This window comes from Geotrypetes seraphini, chromosome 1 (assembly GCF_902459505.1).
Source record: "Geotrypetes seraphini chromosome 1, aGeoSer1.1, whole genome shotgun sequence".
Classification (NCBI taxonomy): Eukaryota; Metazoa; Chordata; class Amphibia; order Gymnophiona; family Dermophiidae; genus Geotrypetes; species Geotrypetes seraphini.
The window spans coordinates 23,307,942-23,329,147 of NC_047084.1; the positions used below are offsets into that span (position 1 = coordinate 23,307,942).

The 21,206-nt window shown below is 43.7% G+C and overlaps 1 protein-coding gene across 1 annotated transcript in view; it reads right to left on the reverse strand.

Moving 5' to 3' along the window:
• The window catches only part of ZNF366 (zinc finger protein 366), a 276,041-nt gene that overhangs the window by 33,747 nt on the left and 221,088 nt on the right, over positions 1-21,206 (reverse strand). Inside the window, exons 5-6 of the mRNA XM_033929137.1 lie at positions 7,230-8,550; positions 3,734-3,925 (exon numbers count right to left, since the gene is read on the reverse strand). Coding sequence (XP_033785028.1) covers positions 3,734-3,925; positions 7,230-8,540 — 1,503 coding nt within the window. The 5' untranslated portion in view covers positions 8,541-8,550. The remainder of the gene's footprint in view (positions 1-3,733; positions 3,926-7,229; positions 8,551-21,206) is intronic.

Below are 21,206 nucleotides of genomic sequence, written 5' to 3' on the forward strand. Positions count from 1 at the left end.
AGTATTTGACATCTAGCAAGGTCTCTGTTTGGAAGGAAAGATCTAAGCTTAAAAATGAAGTGGCCAGAAATTATGGTAAAAGCAGATAGCATTGCTGATTTTAAGAAAGGTTTGGACAAATTCCTGGAGGAAAAGTCCATAGTCTGTTATTAAGACATGGGGGAAGTGTCTGCTTGCCCTGGATCGATGGCATGGAATGTTGCTACTCTTTGGGTTTTGACCAGGTACTAGTGACCTGGATTGGTTACCATGAGAATGGGCTACTGGGCATGATGGACCATTGGTCTGACCCAGTTAGGCTATTCTTATGTTTTGTTCTCATCTGTAGGGGCCTTTGTTTTCACTTCTTATTTTAATGTATTTTTTTTCTGGGAACTTATCAGTGTTTTTTAGAATGGGAACAAAAATGGAAGAGAATTAATGTGTGTGGAATGGGGGGGGGGTTTTACTAATTTCTTCAGCTAAATAATTAAATCCACTTCAACCAGACATAGGAGAACTCACGCACCATTCACAAACCCTCCGACCAAAATCGTCAAAAGAAAAAACCTGTTCGACAACCTCCTAACACTCGACCCCCAACTCTACAACCTATTGACCTCGACCACAAACTACAAAACCTTCAAAAAAGAAATAAAAACCCTTCTATTCAAAAAAACACATAAAACCGAACTAACACAATCAGAACTGTCCCAAGCATCACCTGCAACTACTCCATATGTACTTCTGATGTCATGACAATTCAGACATAATTTATGTTATGTTTGGATTAATGGTTACATATATGAGGTTCAATAAAAGAAAATTTTCAGTGTCTATTTCTATTATGACCATTTATTTTTCATGGTTATTACAAAAAATATTTTTTTACATGGGGGGTGTCAAAAAATGATGGGCCCCGGGTGCCACATACCCTAGGTATGCCACTGGTTATTACTAGGGAAAAAGCATTTTTCTGGCTTGCTTTTGAATAATTTGTCAAAAGAAATTAGGTCTGAAATATGTTACAAAAAATTGAAAGGCCTATTGAAAACACATTTTTTCAAGATGGCTGTAGAAAGTTAAGGCCAATTACTGGAGAATGCTCAACAGGGATCTCCAGGGAAAGTTTTATGTGATAATCCAGTCAAGCTTTTAATTAGTGTGAATGTGTGAGTGGATTTTTTCTTGCTATCGTAGATGCTTGTCTCTGTTATGCTTGTGGAAGGTCTTTCCTGTTTTAAGAAATGGAGTTCTTTTTATTTAAATTTGATGGAGTTTACACTGTAAACCACCCTGATCTGAGAAGACTGGGTGGTATATCAAGCTTTTTAAATAAATATCCATCAACACTGAGGCAACAACACTCACCCAATTACTTGACTGAAGCTCTGGAGTCTCTGAATCTCCTATCTTACCTGTACCATGACTACAGCATCGAACCGAAAGGCATTTTGCGGTATACAAATAAAGACTTATGTTATGTACAGCAGAGATCAAGGCATTTCTGAGCAAGCCCATGATGGTTCCAGACTTGTTATTACACACCCACTTGATAGAAAGGTGTGTAAAAATGACAACTGAGGTTTCTGGTCACGTGTGCAATCATGAGAGGAGGGAACATTATAGGAGTCAGATAGTCAGCAGGGAGCTCATGAGCCGAAACAGAAGCAAACAAGATATAACTCTTTGATTAATTTTGTTAAATAACGTTAAATTGACTGTATAAATTACATTATAAAGACAATTATGTGGCTACAGATGTAGTTCAGACTATTTGTACATTCAAATAAATATTACTTAGGCCCAGAATCTCTAAAGCCACAGATCGATCCGATCCGTGGCGGGGGGGCTGATTCATGAATCCCCTCGTGCAAATGAGGGCGATCGGAATCACGCCCCAAACTGACTGCCCAGATCGCTCTACAGCAATCCCGGCGCATGCACTGGTCCTCTGTGCCCGGTAGAGCAGGAAACTTTACTTTTTTTTTTTTTTGCTTGTTTTTTTCTTCGCAAGCCTGTGGTTTTAACCTGCTTTAAACCCACTGGTTAAAATCACGAGCTTGCACTGTGGGGAAGGGCAGGAGATCGTGGCTGAGAGCAGGGTGGCAGAAGGCAGGGCAGTTGGAAAAGACCTGAGCGACTGGTCCTCAGCAGTCGCTTATTTATGGATCGGTCAGCCCAGTTGCTGTTCCTCATTTTTTTTAGTGAATCGCTGCCTGCCTACATTTGAATGCTGTTCCCCCTCATTTGCATGTGCGGATCAGAAGATAATCGGGACAGAGGTTAGTGAATCAGGTCGGAGGGAAATCGGGTTGCAAAGGGGTTGCTAAGTGGTCGGAACTTTATTGGTGGGCTTAGTGAATCAGTTTCTACCAATCTCAACATTGATGCTTCTGTGAGCACACCCCACTTGGGAAGTCTGAAAAAAAAGCTCTTGAAAGAGAGTGGTGTTTTCACAAGGCACTGAAAACCGAGGGTTCTCTTTCACATTCTAAAATTATTTTTCCATTTATATTGGACATGGTTGCTGTGACTTTGTTAAATATGTGTTTCTTTTGTAGACTACAGGAACTGCATAGTGACATGTAGTGTAATTTTCCCGGTACTTTCTATTTAGGATTTGGATCGTTAAAAACATTAGCACATAGCCATTAATTTGGAAAATAGAACACTGGCTGAAATAGAAATGGCCTTAGCATGTGAAGAAGACCCACATAAGGGCATGCTAAGGCCACTTTCCATCACAGCTTTGTAAAAGGACCTCATAGCATGTAAATAGCATAGCATAGGGAGAGGCACATCAGTGGGGTTTAGCCATGTCCAACAATTATGCATATAACATAACCCTGATGCATTGTATTTTGTTTTTTAACCCTTTATTTGGCATTGTTGCTCAGAAGCAACATGTGTTGATCCTTCAGTTCACTCCTGAACTTGTATTTTGTAAAATATGCACATAGATCATGACCAAGAATGTACTGTAACTCTTCTACTCTACACCTGACTTAACTGATCGAGTTGACATGTATTACCTCTGTAAAATGCATTATCTTCTGCAATATGTATTATCTTCTGTAATAAGTAATATCTTCTGTGAAATTGTAATATCATAACTCTTCACTGTTCCTGTAACCTACTCCTATCCTGAAATGTAATTCTACTGGAATGTCCCAGATATTTTCTATATTGTAATCCGCCTAGAACCGCAAGGCACAGGCGGAATAGAAATCCGTAATGTAATGTAATGTAATTCTGCCCGTGCTTTGCCCAAACTTTGCCCCAAGCTTATCTATTGTACAAGTTCGTGCTGACTTTACCGTGTGTTCTTTTAGGTGTGACCTAGTGTTTAAGAGTCCATTTACATGTGAAAGTGGTTTATAAAATTACTTCCATAAGGAGAATATAAGAGTAACTCATACTAGCTACATTCCTGGTATACACTCACTAGGTTCTGGAAAGAGCCTGGGTGTGTGATCACTGAAAATTCTTTCTGTGTTGGCTGGGCTAGTTGGCAAAGATAGGGTTAAAGCAGGGGAAGAACATTGCACCAGGGGGTTCAAAGCACCATGGCCCAAGCAGGAACAGATTTTTAACTGAATATGAAGCCAAAAAGGAATAGAAGGAAGTTGTCAGGAATAAACAAAACATAAAGATGTCAGGCACTCAAAAAAGATAGAGGAAAAGCATAGCAAAAGACCTGCTGAAGTTTCTATATAGCTGTTTAACTTCAAAGGAGATGTGCATTACCTACCTTGCATTTAAAAGGTTTGACGTCAGAGTGGACAATCATGTGTGCCTTAAGGGTCTGTTTCTGCACAAAGCTTTTGAAGCAGAGATGGCACTGGTACGCTCTGATATTGGTGTGGATGAGGATATGCCTCTTCATGTTAGCTAGAAGAGTGAACTCTCGACCACAGATACCACATTTGTGCTCTTTCACCCCCTAAAACAAAAATACACACTTGAAAACAGAATAATAAAAGAGATACAGTACAGGGTGTAGAATTTGTTTGAAGTAAGGATTTTGTAATCTTATAGTAAGGATTCAGGGACAGAAGCACAGAACTCTGCAAATCGGTACAAAACACCAGGTTACACAGAGTTTTAATTTTACCGGGGGATACTCAATACAAACAGCATGCAAATTATATGCAAGCTGGTTGACTGCTTGTGTTCAGCAACAGCAGTAAAAGGGGGAAGAAAACACCTAGAGCCAGATTCTGTATAGGACGCCCAGTCTCAGCAGCCATCTAAGCGGCTTATGAGAATCGTACATGGGCATCCTATATAGAATCGTGTCTGTCCTGATGGGCAAATGCCTAACCCCACCTATCACCCCGATTGTCTAACCAGCGTACATGTCACTGGCGCCGGTTACAGAATCGTGTTGTCGCTAGGCCGACTGTGGCAAGGGAATCTCTTTGCTGTGATCAGTTTAGTTGCCATGGCAGGGAACCTGTCCCCCCATGAAGTTGGCTGGCAGGAGGGATGATTACTTCGTCCTGCCGGAATCTCTGAAGGCCCCCCCCCCCCCCGAATGTTTGTGGCAGGAGGAGTGCCCAATTCCTCCTGCCGCCACCGAGACATCCCTCAGCAGGAAGGATGCCCAATCCCTCCTGCCGTCACCCCTGAGACATTCCCGGGCAGGAGGGATGCCCACTCCCTCCTGCTGCCATCCCCCATGGGTAGACCACAAAGGTAGAAAAAAAGCATATCTTTGATACGCACACATGAATGAAGCTTGAAATGAGTATGGGTGCGTATGCGTAATTTATAGAATACTATAAATTATACTACATGTGCTTTTTCCAAAACTAGGTGTACACACCAGCTATATGGCTGGTGGAATTGCTTACACCTAAGTACATCTGCATTTATATACCCAGTTCAAGTTTAAGTTTATTAAAAATTTGTTATCCTGCTTATTTAAAAATACAAAGCGGCTTTACAAAAATAAAAAACAGAAAACAGGGTAGTACAGACACATTAAAATTAATAGCTAATTTTTATCCAATAAAGACATCTACAAAGTCTCACAAATCAAACTCACACGAGAGGAAAAAGGGTAGTAGAACTACAATAAGCAGAGAAAAAAAGAACAGTTAAGGAAAAAAACGGAAGGTAAGGGGTACTAAAAATTTAAACTGTATTGCTATAATTGCCACAAGTATTCTTTAAAGCAGGGGTGTCCAACCTGCGGCCCAAGGGCCACATGGGGCCCAGTGAAGTATTTTGTGCAGCCCTGGTCGAGGGAGATGCAGTGTTTTACTTTGCTGCCCCTAGGTGTTTACCGTCTTGCCGGCTCCCTCCTCTGTCTTGCTGCAGCGTTTGCGCGTTTGTGCAGCCCCAGAAACATTTTTTTCGGCCAATGCAGCCCAGGGAAGCCAAAAGGGTGGACACCCCTACTTTAAAGGAAAGTAGGTTCTTATGTTCCTTTATAGAATAGGATCCTATTAGGCAGCCTCCGGGTACCCAATCATAGGTGCACAGTTTTAGAATTGCCGTCTGCATGCATTGCTAATAGTACTGATGCAACTGAGCAATAGGTAGTGCACTTAAGGTGTGGTAAATGTTTGTCCCATGCGGCAAATGAATAGGCAGATGATAGCCATGTCCTCAACAGCAACTGCATAGGCTTAGCAGCTATTGTGAGGTTGGTGGCATGGAATCTCGCTACTCCAGTGTGTCACGTGGCATCATCACTTTAATGTCCACGCATTTCTGGATACCCTCCAGGGTTTAGTGTGCCGCGGCATCCAATAGTTTGCGAGACACTGCGCTTCTCTTTGGGATTGTGCCAGGCACTTGTGATCTGGACTGGCCACTGTTGGAAGCAGGGATGCTGGGTTAAATGGGCCATTGGTATGACTCAGAATGACTATTCTTATGTTCATAATATTTGCAACTAATCCGTCATAATCACAAATCTCCATCACTTTTCAGTAAACAAGCCCCAAAATGTGTAAAGCTGAAAATGTAATTTATGGCTTTTATTTTTATTCCTTCATTGTAAAATGCTCTTGAGACTGCTTCCCCCAAAAGGTGGCTGAAAGTGTACAAGGTGTGGGACAATATCTGTGCCATTTAGCTGCACTGAGGGAAGGCAATTTTCAGATGAACAGTCCAAATGAGTAAATCACCCATTGTTTGCCTAAATAATTGTGAAAATCAAAGTACTGGGTGACTACTGTTTAGACCAGGGCTGCCCAAGTCCGATCCTTGAGATCTACTGGCAGGCCAGGTTTTCAGGATATCCACAATGAATATGCATGAGAGAGATTTGCCTGCACTGCCTTTTTGGTATGCAAATCGCTCTCATGCATGTTCATTGTGGATATCCTGAAAACCTGGCCTGCCAGTAGATCTCGAGGACTGGACTTGAGCAGCCCTGGTTTAGACTGTGATTGGCTACAAGGCAGAGGTGGATTGGCAGTGATCTGGGCCCCCTCTCAAGTCACTTCATTGGCTTCTTGACTGCTTTCGCATACAGTTCAAACTCCTCTTACTAAACTACAAGTGTATTCACTCTACAGCTCCTCAATCTCTCTCTTCTATCACCTTCTATACTTCGACCTGGAAATTCCATTTGTTGGATAAGTCTCTCTTGTCTGTACCCTTCTCCTCTACTGCCAACTTCCGACTCCGTCCCTTCTGCTTTGCTGCGTCGTATGCTGGAACAACCTGCCTGACTCTGTACATCAGGCTCTGTCTCTGGTGGTATCCAGGCTGACAGCCCACTTTTTCAAAGCTGCCTTTAAGTCCTAACCCCAAAAGTACCATATTTGTTTGTCATTCCCTCTGTAGTCTCCTGCCCACTCTACCTCTTCCTCCCTTTGTATTTCCTTACCTGAGCAGCTTATATTGATTCACTTTTGTTATCCAGTGTATCTATCATAACTAGATTGTAAGCTCTTTCGAGCAGGGTCCATCTCTTGCATGTCTAATGTACAGTGCTGCGTGCGTCTGGTAGTGCTACAGAAATAATAAATAGTAGTAGTAGTAGTAGTAGAGGTTAGGGCACAACTGGGCTCCCTACTGTTATAGACCCTCAGATACTACCCTATTGTCCCAATAGTCAATCTGCCCCACTGCAAGGTCTCATAATTCACTTAATCAACATTCAACAAAACTTAGACATGGACTTTATAAGATCTTTTGCACCTAGACTAACCATAACATAAAACTGCCCTGACTTAGAGAAGAGCTTGTTGCAAACATGGTTGATGTAATCTATCCCTGGGACCTACCTTGTGGGTTAGAGAATGCTGCTTGAGATGGTGAGGTTGTACAAACTCCATGCCACATTCAGTGCAGATGTAAGGGCGAATATCTTTGTGCTTCATCATGTGATTCTGCAGTTGGCTTGGGTACTGGAATGTTTTGTCACATTCAGTGCAGTTGTATTGGATAGGACCTCGGTGACTGGTCAAATGCCTTTTAAGCTGCGCCAGGGTTGGAAAGTCAAGACCACACTCCACACATATATTTTCACGTCCACTCTCATGTTTCAACTCATGGGCCTTTAGTTCACTTGGATATGCAAAACCTCTGCCACAGATTCTACAGTTATATGGCTTGATATCACTATGTTGCATCATGTGTCTTTTAAGGTGGCTAGTTTGGGTGAAGGCCTTGTGACAAACATGACACTTGTGGGGTCTAGTGCCTTGGTGTGTCAACATATGAGTATGCAAATGGCTCAGCTGCTTAAAAAGTTTTCCACACTGGGTGCAAGCATGTGGTTTTATGCCACTGTGTCCTAAGATGTGGGTTACCAAGTTATATTTGGAAGTATAGGACTTTTCACACATTGAACATTTCCATCGTTTCTTGTCACCTCCTACATCAACATAGTAGCTATCATCAATCTGAATGTTGACATCTATCCTTTCCACATTTTTACTGTCATCATCTTCTTTAGGTACAGCTCTTCGAAATGGTGGATCTTCTGATTTTTTTATCTGGAAGGGATGTCTGAAGTGCACGTTGGGTGATGGCATAAAGAAAGGAAACATCATATTAGGGTGGACTTTAGAATAGTAAGGGTAGTTAGGTTGTAGGAAAGCAGGACTGTTATACCACATCATACTTGGGCTTATAGGCTCTTGTTTTATTGGCTTAGCTTCCAGATGTTCTAGATTGCTATAGAATTGAAGTCCAATGTTACACAAGTTGATCATCTGGGAATTGCACTTAGGTGGCTGAGGTTGAGGAAATATTAAAGGAAGAGCTCCCAGATTATCATCATTCATAGATCCATGAAATGATACATTGTGATCTTCAGAGAAATTGCCATAAAGCTTCTTAGAAGGCATATTCTTTCGCTTTTGAGATCCTTCTTCTAGGGATCCATGAAAGTTTTCTAAGCCCACCAAAGAAGGGCCGTAATGGAATGGTATAAGTTGTTGTCTGCATTCTTCACTAAATGGTGCAAATCTGTTAAATTTCATAATGGAGGGCAGTTGTTGCAAGCCATGTAGAAAAGGAGGTGGTGCTTCCTTAATGTCCACATTGAAGCATGGGATTTCATTTTGGGCCTCATTAACTTCCTTCTGCATAGCTGTTTTCCTTCAAAAATAAAAAGTTTTACAAATTCCTTAATTTTTTTTAAATCAAAAACTAGACATATCTATAATACACTGATAGACTGTAGAATACAGATATAAATTGTTATTAGTACCACATAGACCTCATACAAAAGAGCAGAACAAGGCACAAAACTATACCATCTGAATAGGGAAATAGGCTAGCAAATAAAGCTAGATCAAAGCTCCATTTAATTATCTTTTCTTAAAAATATGTACATTTTAAATTTAAAACTGTGATACTGCTGAAAGTTAGTATCAGGAGGGCAAATTTCAAAGCAATTTCTCCAGCTAAAAAACATTTGACTATATAAATCAACTGTTTGGACATTGTCAGCCTATATATGAATGTACTTTCTTTCACTAAGGGGAACTCCTGAGGGTGTTTTGGGGTAGGAATTTTAAAAACTCTGCTGAACGACTTATCTTCTATCAATTTCGCTACACTCATGTCAACCCTCTCCATATAATCAAGTTTCAAGTTTATTTAAGATTTCTTATACTGTCCAATCAGCCTTCTAGGCGGTGTACAATATCATAAAAACATGTAATGACTAAGAAAACACATATTTAAGACGACAAAACATCATTAAAAATAATATTTATTGAAAATCCTTTAAAAACAAAGACAAAGAGAAACAAAAGGGAAAAAGGGTAATAACTACAATAATCAAGTAAAGAGGAAAAAAACATTTAGGGAAGAAAACATTAGGAAGGGTGGCTCCCTATTTACCTTTGCATACATAGAAACATGTTGGCAGATAAAGACCAAATGGCTCATCCATTCTAACCATCCGCAGTAACCATTATCTCTTTCTCTCTCTAAGAGATTCCACATGCCTATCCCAGGCTTTCCTGAATTCAGACACAACCTCTGTCTCCACCACCTCTACTGGGAGACTGTTCCACGCTTCTACCACCCTTTCTGTAAAATGTTATTACTTTAGATCAGTGTTTTTCAACTTCTTCAAGCCAAGTACCCCCTATGCCTAACAGATACCAACCAAGAACCCCACCCAAGCTCCGCCCCAGACCCACCCAAGCTCTGCCCCTGACTCCACCCCCATTATAATAGTACTAATTGTAATTTCTTCCATCCATTTTCATACAATATAATCTTCCATCCATATACATACAATAAAATCTAATTAATACATAATAGTAACCACAAAATTAATAAAAACACAAAGCACACTGTACACAGAGAAAATGTTAATTATCATTTATATTTGTGGGGGTTTTCAAAGAAGTCAAGGCAGATGACTTTAAAATATGCAATGTCACCTCAGTAACAACTATAGAAAAATAGACAAATATAGTACAAAATATAGACAGCAGATATAAATTCTCAAATCTGACACATTTTGATCATTAAATTAAAAATGAAATCATTTTTCCTACCTTTGTTGGCTGGTGATTTCATGAGTACTCTGGTTGCACTTCCTTCTGACTGTGCATCCAATATTTCTTTCTTTCTGCCTCCTGCATGCTTTCTCTCCTCCGGACCTCATTCTCTTCCCCAGCCAACATCACTCTTTGTCCCTCCATGAGTCCAACTTTTCTTCCTCTCTTCTCTATCCCTATTGGCAACATGTCTCCCTCTCTATCACTGTCCATCTGTCTTGAGAGATCCAGGCATCTCTCCTACTCCCTCTACTGCCAACATCCAACATTTCTCCCTGTCTCATCCCCCAGATCAAGTACAGCATTTTTCACCACTGCCCACCAGCCCCATGCCCATTTCTCCTTCTATCATCCCTCTCCCTCCATCACTATGTCCAACATTCATCCCCCTTGCATTCCCTTCAATCTATCCCTCTGGTACCTCTCCACCACCATATCCAACATTTCTTCCTCTCGTCCTTCTATTCCCCATGCATCTCTACCTCACTCCTCTCTCTCTCTATGCCCAATTTTCCTTTCTTCCTTTCCCCATGTGCACCATCTCTCACTCACACACTCATGCCTAACAATTCTCCCTTTCTATTCCCTCCCTCCTATGTCCCAAGTTAGTGTCTCCTTCCTCCCTCCCCTTCTGTATCCTATGGTCATGCCCCCTCCCTTCCTTCTGCGTCAAAGACATACCCCCTCCCTGCATTCCAGCCTTTGTCCCAAAATTAACTTGTATGCCATGGATCCCTGCCTGCCCGCCCCCTCTAAAGCCGTTGCCAGGGATTCCTCCCTGCTTGCTTGCCCGTCCGCTGCATCCCCCCCTAAAGCTGGCCCAGTTCCTCGTTGGAGCCGCACTTGCTCTTTCCACCCCCAGCAAACTCTGTGCAGGGACGGCACAAGCAGCGATTCACACACTGCATGTGGCTGGCCCACAAGCTTTCCCTCTGACATCAGAGAGGAGATTTCTGGGTCAGCGACTTATGTGCAGTGTACGAGTCGCTGCCTGCTGAGTACAAGGACTGGGCTGCTAGGAGAAATGCTGGAGGATGGTAGGCAGGTAGATTGCAAAGGGGACTGGGGAAACAGGTATGTAGATAGAGTGAGGGCCTGGGGCTTGCAGCACATGATACAAGTTTAAAGATTTTGCTAGGGTGCCTAATATCTTTTTATTTATTTAAAACAAATTTATATACATGTACTACAAAACTGGGCAACACTGCTCCTTCTAAGTTCTGTAGGAGTCCTCCACCTATAATCTTGCCAGTGGGTGTGCTGTTTCATTAAGGAAAGGCAGGCTCTAGTGACTGAAAACACATTATTAAAACCAGTCCCCCAACACATACACACACTGGCAGCAATGTAGTTGGAGGACTGCGCAGACGGAATAGTCATGGGCAATGCCATTCAACATAATTTACAGTACACATACTCTAAAAGCTAAACATAGAAACATGATGGCAGATAAAGGCCAAATAGCCCATCTAGTCTGCCCATATTAAATACAATGGACAATACAACTTTAAAACCAATTAACTTGTCAGGCTGCAATACTAAGGATAGCCAAACATTTCTCAAAACAAATGTGCTTTCAATTTCCATTGGGATAAACAAAATCATCTTCAGAGTGAACATCTTCAAGCTGGGTATTCTATAACTGTAGACCTGCCATTGGCAGTGGAATAATCCATGTCAGTTGTAAGGTTACATATTTTTCATCAAATCTAATTTGCATATTTTTGACAGGTAGCTATGCCCCCTTCTGGTCCCATCAGAACCGAGGATCTGCCTAAGCCCTACCCATTCTCTGCCCAAGCTCCACCCTCTATGATGACATTATCAGATATGACACTGTGGCCTTGCCCAAGTCCACTGCTTTTGCATAATCCAACCCATACTCCCTCGCCTTTTGCATAACTACACCCTTATTTCCATAACTCTACCTTACTAAGTGGTCCCACCCTAAACTCCTCTCTCTTTTACATAACCCTGCCCATTCCTTTCAGTGACATCATGGGAATTGGTGTCATAACTCCACCCAGGCCACATCCCCTTTTCAAGATGACAGTGTACACTGGAGGTCCCTATGTCACTTCCTATTTCACAGTATTCATCACCATCTTCGATGGGTCACATGACAGGAAGTGATGTTGATCTCCTGACTTCACCCCCTGCAGTCCTGAAGGAGACCACACAGTTTGTGCTTTTTTAGTTTTAGCCATTCACCCCTCCTACCCTCTTTTTTCAGTTCAACAGTATGTAACAATGCTCAGGGCAACACCTTCCTTTCAAAAATGTAAAAAAAAAATCAACTTTTTTAGACACAGCTCCTAAATACCAGTTGCCTTGATGAAAGGCAAAAAAGAAACAGAAGCAAAAAAAAAAAAAAAAAGAGTTTCTTTCCCTGCATATTTTAACAAAACAATGAAAGTGCTCACAGGAGTCATGCAGAACACAGATAAGCTTGGGGAGAAAATGGATGTAAAAATGCTCAGGGTCACCACCTTCCTTTCAGAAAAAATTAATTCAGCTTTTTGGATACAGCTCCTAAACACCAGTTGCCCTGATGAAAAGCAAAAGAAGTAGAAGAAAAAAAAAAGATTGTGTTTCTCTGCAATTGTTTTAACAAAACACTGAAAACTCTCACATCCCCGTGGTTTTTGAGCCTGAGTAAAAGCAGGATTCACTGGATCCTCTGGATCTTTGAAGTACTACCTAGAGAATGACACAGTGACAAAATTCATCACCGTCCCCGTCCCCTGCTCTATCCTCCTTTGCTTAATCCTGCCCCCATAGGTGAACTGTAGGTCATAGAGCCAGGACAGGAAAAAGAGCCAGACATAACAGGTCAGCATGGGGGCTTGCCCCATACCAAAACCAACATAAAAAACACCCTGGTCTTAAGGTAGTACTAGAGAATGACACGGTGACAAAATTCATCACCGTTCCCGTCCCCGCGGATAACCGCGGGAAATAATCCCATGTCATTTTCTAGTGTCTATTTCAACCTCGGTCCTTCTACACCAGCATACTTCAAAGCAAAGCTTGTGGGTCAGTGGTTGTGGCCATTCAGACTCTGATTCTTCTCTCTCTCCTTAAAGAATGACATGAAGATGGTTTCCCGCGGTTATCCGCAGGGACGGGAACGGTGATGAATTTTGTCACCGTGTCATTCTCTAGTACTACCTTAAGACCAGGGTGTTTTTTATGTTGGTTTTGGTATGGGGCAAGCCCCCATGCTGACCTGTTATGTCTGGCTCTTTTTCCTGTCCTGGCTCTATGACCTACAGTTCACCTATGGGGGCAGGATTAAGCAAAGGAGGATAGAGCAGGGTCTTTGTTTCCAGGAGGGCTGCACAGACCTGGATCCAGCCTCCTTTTCTTCCAGGAGGGCTGCATCCACCTAGATCCAATCCCCATTGCTTTCAGGAGAGCTGCACAGACCTAGATTCAGCCCCCATTGCTTCCAGGAGGGCTGCATCCACTGGGGGCCGCCGCATGAGCAGACTGCTGGGCACGATGGACCACTGGTCTGACCCAGCAGCGGCAATTCTTATATTCTTATTTACTTTTGCCAACAAGTGCTCCTTCTATCCAGATAGTTGTTCAGTCACATTGGAACTGCTTCTTGGGAAATGCTTCCACTACAGTTTTTCTGTAGAACTCATTGCTGTTCCAAGATACTGCTACAAAAAGAAAAGCTTGTACTACCCACACCAAAGAAAAATCTTCTTTATTAGTTTTCAAAGCTGTATAATTGAAGTCAAATATTTCCACCCTTTGTCATAACTCATATAAGGTCTGCATAGTCTTTGGATCTTTATCCCTCAAACGGTGACTTACCTCTAATTTATCCTTTACAGGATGTACACTCCCCCCTCCCCTCAGATCAGCTTTGTGGGTCTGTAGATTCTAATCAATGCAAAAAACATCTAATGCCCGTTCTTTAGACATCTTATAGATTACCTCTATCCCTGCTATGGCCAGTTGTTGGTTTTGTGGAAGGTTTTTGAAGACTGTGCTTTTCTGTTGTATGCTTTACTTTAGGTGTGCTGGACCATAAGTTTGTTAAAACAGAAATCACAGTCTTCCTTCTATGTATACAGCATCTTCTACTTTCCTATGTCTTTTAATGGATTTACTAAGGGGAGATCCTGCCAATCCAACCTGATCAGCTTCTTTGACTGGGTAACGGGGAAGCTGGATATTGGGGAGTCCCTGGACATCGTGTACCTGGACTTTAGCAAAGCATTCTATAGCGTACCACACCGCAGGTTACTGAGCAAGATGAGTTCTATAGGATTAGATGACACATTGACGAAATGGGTTGGGAGATGGCTTGGAGGTAGGCTCCAAAAGGTGGTGGTGAACGGCACCCCCTCCGAAATGACGGAGGTGATTAGTGGAGTACCACAGGGCTCAGTCTTGGGCCCAATCCTATTCAACATCTTTATAAGAGACTTGGCAGAAGGGCTTCGAGGTAAAATAACATTATTCGCCGATGACGCCAAACTGAGTAATGTAGTGGGCAAATGCACAACAGACGAAGATTCAGTGCCCGACAACATGATGCACGACCTACTCCTACTGGAGCGATGGTCTAGGACATGGCAACTCAACTTCAATGCCAAAAAATGCAAAGTTATGCACCTGGGCAGCCAGAATCCATACAAGTCTTATACCCTTAATGGCGAGATCCTAGCAAAAACGGTAGCAGAACGAGACTTGGGGGTAATCGTCAGTGAGGACATGAAGTCTGCCAATCAAGTGGAGCAGGCTTCGTCCAAGGCAAGACAAATCATGGGCTGCATACGAAGGGGTTTCGTCAGTCGTAAGGCGGAAGTCATTATGCCATTGTATAGATCTATGGTGAGGCCCCACCTGGAATACTGTGTGCAATTCTGGAGGCCGCATTATCGCAAGGATGTGCTGAGACTGGAGTCGGTGCAAAGAATGGCCACCCGGATGGTCTCGGGACTCAAGGATCTACCATACGAAAAACGGCTTGACAAATTACAGCTATACTCGCTCGAGGAGCGCAGAGAGAGGGGGGACATGATCGAGACGTTCAAGTATCTTACGGGCCGCATCAAGGTGGAGGAAGATATCTTCTTTTTCAAGGGTCCCACGACAACAAGAGGGCATCCGTGGAAAATTAGGGGAGGGAAACTACGAGGTGACACCAGGAAATTCTTTTTCACTGAAAGAGTGGTTGATCGCTGGAATAGTCTTCCACTACAGGTGATTGAGGCCAGCAGCGTGCCTGATTTTAAGGCCAAATGGGATCGGCACATGGGATCTATTCACAGGGCAAAGGTAGGGGAGGGACATTAAGGTGGGCAGACTAGATAGGCCGTGGGCCCTTATCTGCCGTCTATTTCTATGTTTCTATGTTTAATAACTCCCTACCCAGAGGTTGAGGTCCATGTCTTTTTTCCTCTCTCCTGTCTTGTTTCATTCCCTCTCTACACCTGTCTTTGATATACTGATCATTCCCTGCCCCATTTCTGCAAACACCATCCTCATCTGCACGAGCCTCAAACACTTTAAAATCATAAGTGTTCGATGCTTGTGTGATTAAGGTAGAGCTTACAGGAATGGGACAGGGACAATGACAAAACTTATGGGGACGGGACAGGGAAATTGAGTTCCTGCGGGGACAGGAACAAATTTGTCCCTGTGTCAGTCTCTAATTGGAATGATGAGTGAGGTGATTAAATATGCAGATAACACTAAACTGTTCAAAGTTGTGAACAATTGCAGGCAGACCTTAGGAAATTGAAAGGCTGGGCATCCAAGTGGCAGATGTAATTTAATGTGGCAAATGCAAAGTGATGCACATTGGGAAGAATATCCTAAATCACAGTTACCAGATGCTAGGGTCCACCTTGGGGGTTAGCACCCAAGACAAAGATCTCAGTGTCACTGTAGACCAGTGGTTCCCAACCCTGTCCTGGAGGAACACCAGGCCAATTGGGTTTTCAGGCTAGCCCTAATGAATATGCATGAAGCAAATTTGCATGCCTATCACTTCCATCATATGCAAATCTCTCTCATGCATATTCATTAGGGCTAGCCTGAAAATCCGATTGGCCTGGTGTTCCTCCAGGACAGGGTTGGGAATCACTGCTGTAGACAATACGATGAAACCTTCCACCCAATGTGAAGTGGCAGCCAAAAAAGCAAACAAGATGCTAGGAATTATTTAAAAAAAGGGATGGTTAACAAGACTAAGAATGTTATAATGCCTCTGCAACCTCACCTGGAGTATTGTGTTCAATTTTGGACTCCTTATCTCAAGAAAGATATAGCAGCACTAGAAAAGGTTAAAAGAAGAGTGACCAAGATGATAAAGGGGATTGTATTCCTCTTATATAAGGAAAGACTAAAAAGGTTAGGGCTCTTCAGCTTGGAAAAGAAACGGCTGAGGGGAGATATGATTAAAGTCTACAAAATCCTGAGTGGAGTACAATGGGTACAAGTGGATCAATTTTTCACTCTGTCAAAATTTACAAAGACTAGGGGACTAGGGGACACTCGAAGTTACAGGGAAATACTTTTAAAACCAATAGAAGGAAATATTTTTTCCCTCAGAGAATAGTAAAGCTCTGGAACGTGCTGCCAAAGGTTGTTGTAAGAGTGGATAGCATAACTGGTTTTAAGAAAGGTTTGGACAACTTCCTGGAGGAATAGTCTATAATCTGTTATTGAGACAGACATGGGGGAAGCCACTGCTTGCCCTGGATTGGCCACCATGAGGATTGGCTACTGGGCTAGATGGACCACTGGTCTGACCCAGCAAGGCTATTCTTATGTTCTTATCCAATGCATTTCTTGCTCTTCCCAACCGCCTTTCCATTCAGCATCTTCCCTTCCTTGGCCTGTCTACCTCCCCTGGGTCTAACATCTCTGTCATTCTCTTCCCTCGCAGGTGTGTAGCTGTGGGAGGCCAAGCCCCCCCCTCCACACTCATTCTTGACTCAGGATCCCCCCCGAGGCAATGCATATACTGTCCTGCATTCTCCAACCCCTCAACCTATGCAGTGTATAGCATCTCTCCCCTTTCCCCTACCCCCAACTGCTGCTGCTGCAGTTCTCCAGCCTCAGCTTTCAAGGCAGCCTTGCCTCTCACTGACCGAGAAACTTTCACTTTGGATGATATTGCAGAGAGAAAGCTTCTAGGTTGGTAAGAGGTGGTAAGTGGTGGCACCCCCGCACCCTCCTCTCCACCCTCCCACTCCATCCCTACTCCCCCCCCCATTCTCCCCCATTACCTCTTTAAATCTTCGCTAGTGAAGCAACTTCTCCTGCCTGCTGCTCACTCTGGCATTGGCTTTCTCTAATAATTCACTTCCTGGCAAGCAACCAGGAAATGATTTCAGAGGGGAGCAAGGCCGGCAAGAGAAACAGACTGGAAAAGTTACTCATGCTGGTGAAGATTTAAAATATTACGGGGGTGGGTAGGGAAGGCACAAGAATGGCATGGGGGCAGAGAGGTGCCAGCACCCCCAACAAGATGGCACCTGGGGTGGTCCACTCACACCCCTCTTACTGTGCCACTGGTAGCATGTGGGGTAGAGGAAAGGGAAAAGTGATACCAGACCATGGAGAGGAGAGAAAGACACTGGATCATAGGAAGTGGAAGAGGGAAAGAAATGCATGACCACCTGCAGGGGGAGGGGATGGAGGAAGAATACGTTGTCACCCCCAAAATGGAGGGCTGCCTAGTGCCTATGTTCCTATAAGATCTCTCCCTCCTTTCCATTGTCCATCTCTCTCCCACTCCACTCCCTCTGTTTCACAATTTGTTTACTAGTCTCTCCCCCCACCTCTGGTCTGTTTTTCTCCCTGCTCTCATCCCTCCTTGCCCCCCAACTCTGAGCTAACTTAAAACAGTTCAAGGGCGCCCTGCGGACCAGGCATCTTTTTTTTCTTCTGTCCGTCTCCCTCCCCCTTACCTTCCCGAATTCCTTTCAAAGTTGAAATCTTCTCTTTCAGAGGGGCTCCAGCATGGCAGCCAGCCTCACAAACTGCAGCAGAAGAAAGCATTGGGGCAGCGCCAGCAGCTTGAGGATGGCTGCTGCGCAAGGGCTCCTTTGAAAAAGATTTCGACTTTGGAAGAAGACCAGGAAGGTGAGGGAGAGGGAGATGGACAGTAGGGGAAGAGATGCCCAGACCACAGGATCCCCTGGAGCTGTGAGGCCCAGGGCAGCTGCCCTGTTTGTCCTCCCCTAACCTAACACTGGCCCTGATAGGTAAAGAGTTATTTCCCCTGATAACCGCCAAAAACCAAGAGAAGGGACAGGTTACTCCTGGTTAAATTCTGTGAAAAATTCTGGATATTTTGCACAAAAGTTTTGAAAATTCTGCAGTTTATTTGTAGTGTTTTGTGTAGAATCCTCCTATCCTGAGGCCTGAAATTTCTTCCTGCCTTTTCCTCTCTCAGGTTCCAGCCTCCACAGTTCCTTCTCTCACTCCAAGTACAGTTCTACCTCCCTTTAAATCTCACCCCTCTTATTTGCACCCTGATTCCCCTCCTTAGCCCCCACAGTCTGACATCTCTCTCTCCACTGGCTAAGAATCTCTTTCTCCCTTCCCAACCCATTTCTGGTCTTGGTCACTCTAACACTCCCAACCCTCCCTTATGGGTCTAGTATCCCTATCTCCTCTCCCCACCTCTTTAGCTTGCACCCTGAATTCCTTCCCCATGGTCTGGCATCTCTCTCCCTCTATGATCAAGCATCTCTTCCTTCCCACCTCCCTTTCTGACCTGAGTTTCCTTCTCACCCCCTTTCCCATCCACTTACTGATCTATTGTCCATGTCTCCTCCCCTCTTCTTCTCTCCATCCAAGTTTAACATCCTCCATGTCCCCTCCCCCCCCTACAATTTATGTCCCCTCCTTCTCCCCCCCCCCGGTAAAAAAAATTGTGGTCTAATATTCATTAGTACTACCCAATTCAGGAAAAAAATTTCGATTAGATTCAGCCTACTGAATCGATTTTTTTAATTCACTTTTCCCACTCCAATCGGGCAGGTTTTTTTTTCCAAACATCCTGGCAGGTTTATTTTGTAGTCTTTCAACCCACTCTACCCTCTTTTGCCTTCTCCAACCTCACATTGGCACTGTGGTGTAAACAAAATAAATAAGACTTTTCCTCTGTTAGGTCTGAGCTCACTGTCTAACAACTCTGGCATACTGTAATCACAAAATAGAAAATTATTTTTTTTTTCTGTCTTCTACTGCCTTATCCAACATTTGTTTCTTTCCCACTTTCTACCATCTCGCTGTCTCTCTGACTTGTGTCCTGGGTCAAACCTCTCTACTCCCCCCCCCCCCATGATGATGTGCAACATTTCTTTCTCTCTCTCCCATTCACCATCTCTCTCTGCTCTCCACCCTATGTCTAACATTTCTCCCTGTCTTCTCCAAGCAAGTCTCCCTCCCCTCCACCCTATGCAGAATGTCTCCCTCACTCTACCTCCTTGTTTCATCTCTCTTCCTGTCCTCCACCCCAATTCTTCCTCTCACCTTTCTCCTCCCCCATGTGCAGCATCTTTCCTCTCCTCCCACCCCCTTGTGCAGCAGCTTCCTATCCTTCCCATCTCCATGTGCAGCAGCCACCCATCGATCCTCCCACAGTGAGTCTGACATACCTCCCACACCTTCTAAAGCAGCTTTGAACGACCTGCTTCGAGGCCTTCCCAGTGCCCCGTCACCGATGACGCCATCAGTGACACGGAACAGGGAACGCCCCAAAGCAGCCTGTTCAGAGCCAGAGTGCTGCCTGCTTTAGAAGGCCTTGGAAATAGGTCAGGTCTCAACAGGGTGGCAGCTTGCGAATCGGTGAGTGTCCGATTCATATCGGGTAGCACTAGTATCATCCTCCCCCTCCGGAGTAGCAGTAGCAACTGCAGAGACGCAGCGCTGTGAACAGGCTGCTCGCGGCGGGCCCTTCCCTCTGCCGCCTCATCTATCGATTCTACAGGAAGTGATGCAACAGAAGGAAGGCATCGACCGCGAGCTGCCTGATCTCACGGCGTGGGTGTGGTCGGTTGGTTGGAGGGAGAGAAGTCAAACGCGAAGAACAAACACAAAAACGAGAAGGGACCGTTGAAAAAAGCGAATAAACTTTCAGGGTGCATGGGGGAAGACTTGCACCTGCAAGCACTTAAAACAGAACGCAGATCCAGGAAGAGATCTCACGTCAGACGTTAGCCAGGGAGGGAGGAGGGCAGCGGAAAGCTTTTCAAATGAATACTGGCGTCGGGAGTCGTCACACCCTCTGTGATGCAAACTAACGTCATGCAGTGGCTTAAATGGAGAGGGAAAGGCTTTTAAGGTGGACATTGAAGGACTGGGATTGTAGGAGATTTATGAATGGTCAGGAGACAGTGAAATTTTAAAATTTATAGAGGACCCAGGGAAATCCAGAAGATCCGGTAAATCTGTGTTTTACCTTTTGTCTGTGCTTTCTATGTTGATGTGGTTGGCAGAAGTCAATGGAATCTACTTTTCGTGTTGGGTTTTGTGAAGTCTCGGTGCTTTGGGACTGAGTTCTGCTTTCCTCTCAAAGCAAATTATAATAATTAAATTTTTAGAATATATGGTGTTAATTTTCAAAGAGTTTATGCCGCAAACCTTTTAAGCCAGGCTTCTAAATTGCCCTATTTGAAAATTTAATAGAGCTGAGTTCCTAAATTTATACCCAACATTTCACTGAATTTAAGATTCTAGAAAGTGGATGGCAACAGAGGTGGATGGCAACAGAGGGATTAGAGTGTGGAAAAATTAGGAGCCTAGCTCTGATTTTCAGCAATTAGACTCTTAAATTATGCTTTTAAATTTAGGTGAATGAATGAATGACAAGTCTAAATTTACAGTAGAAGCATAGCTATGAAGCACTGAAATTCAGAAGAATTCTTAGCTGGAAAATTAGGCCCCCTTTTATGAAGCTGCGTTACACTATTTAATTGCCTACCATGGCGGTATTAGCTCCGACGCTCATAGGAATTCTATGAGTGTCAGAGTTAATACCGTGTTTCCCCGAAAACAAGACAGTGTCTTATATTAATTTTGGGCCCAAAAACTGCACTAGGTCTTATTTTCGGGGTAGGTCTTATTTTTTTCATGTACAATGATCATCTCTCCCTTCCCCTCCTCCACCCCAATTCTTCCTCTTTCCTTTCTCTCCCTCACATGTGCAGCATCTTTCCTCCCCTCTCCCCATCCCCTTTTCTATTCCTCCCT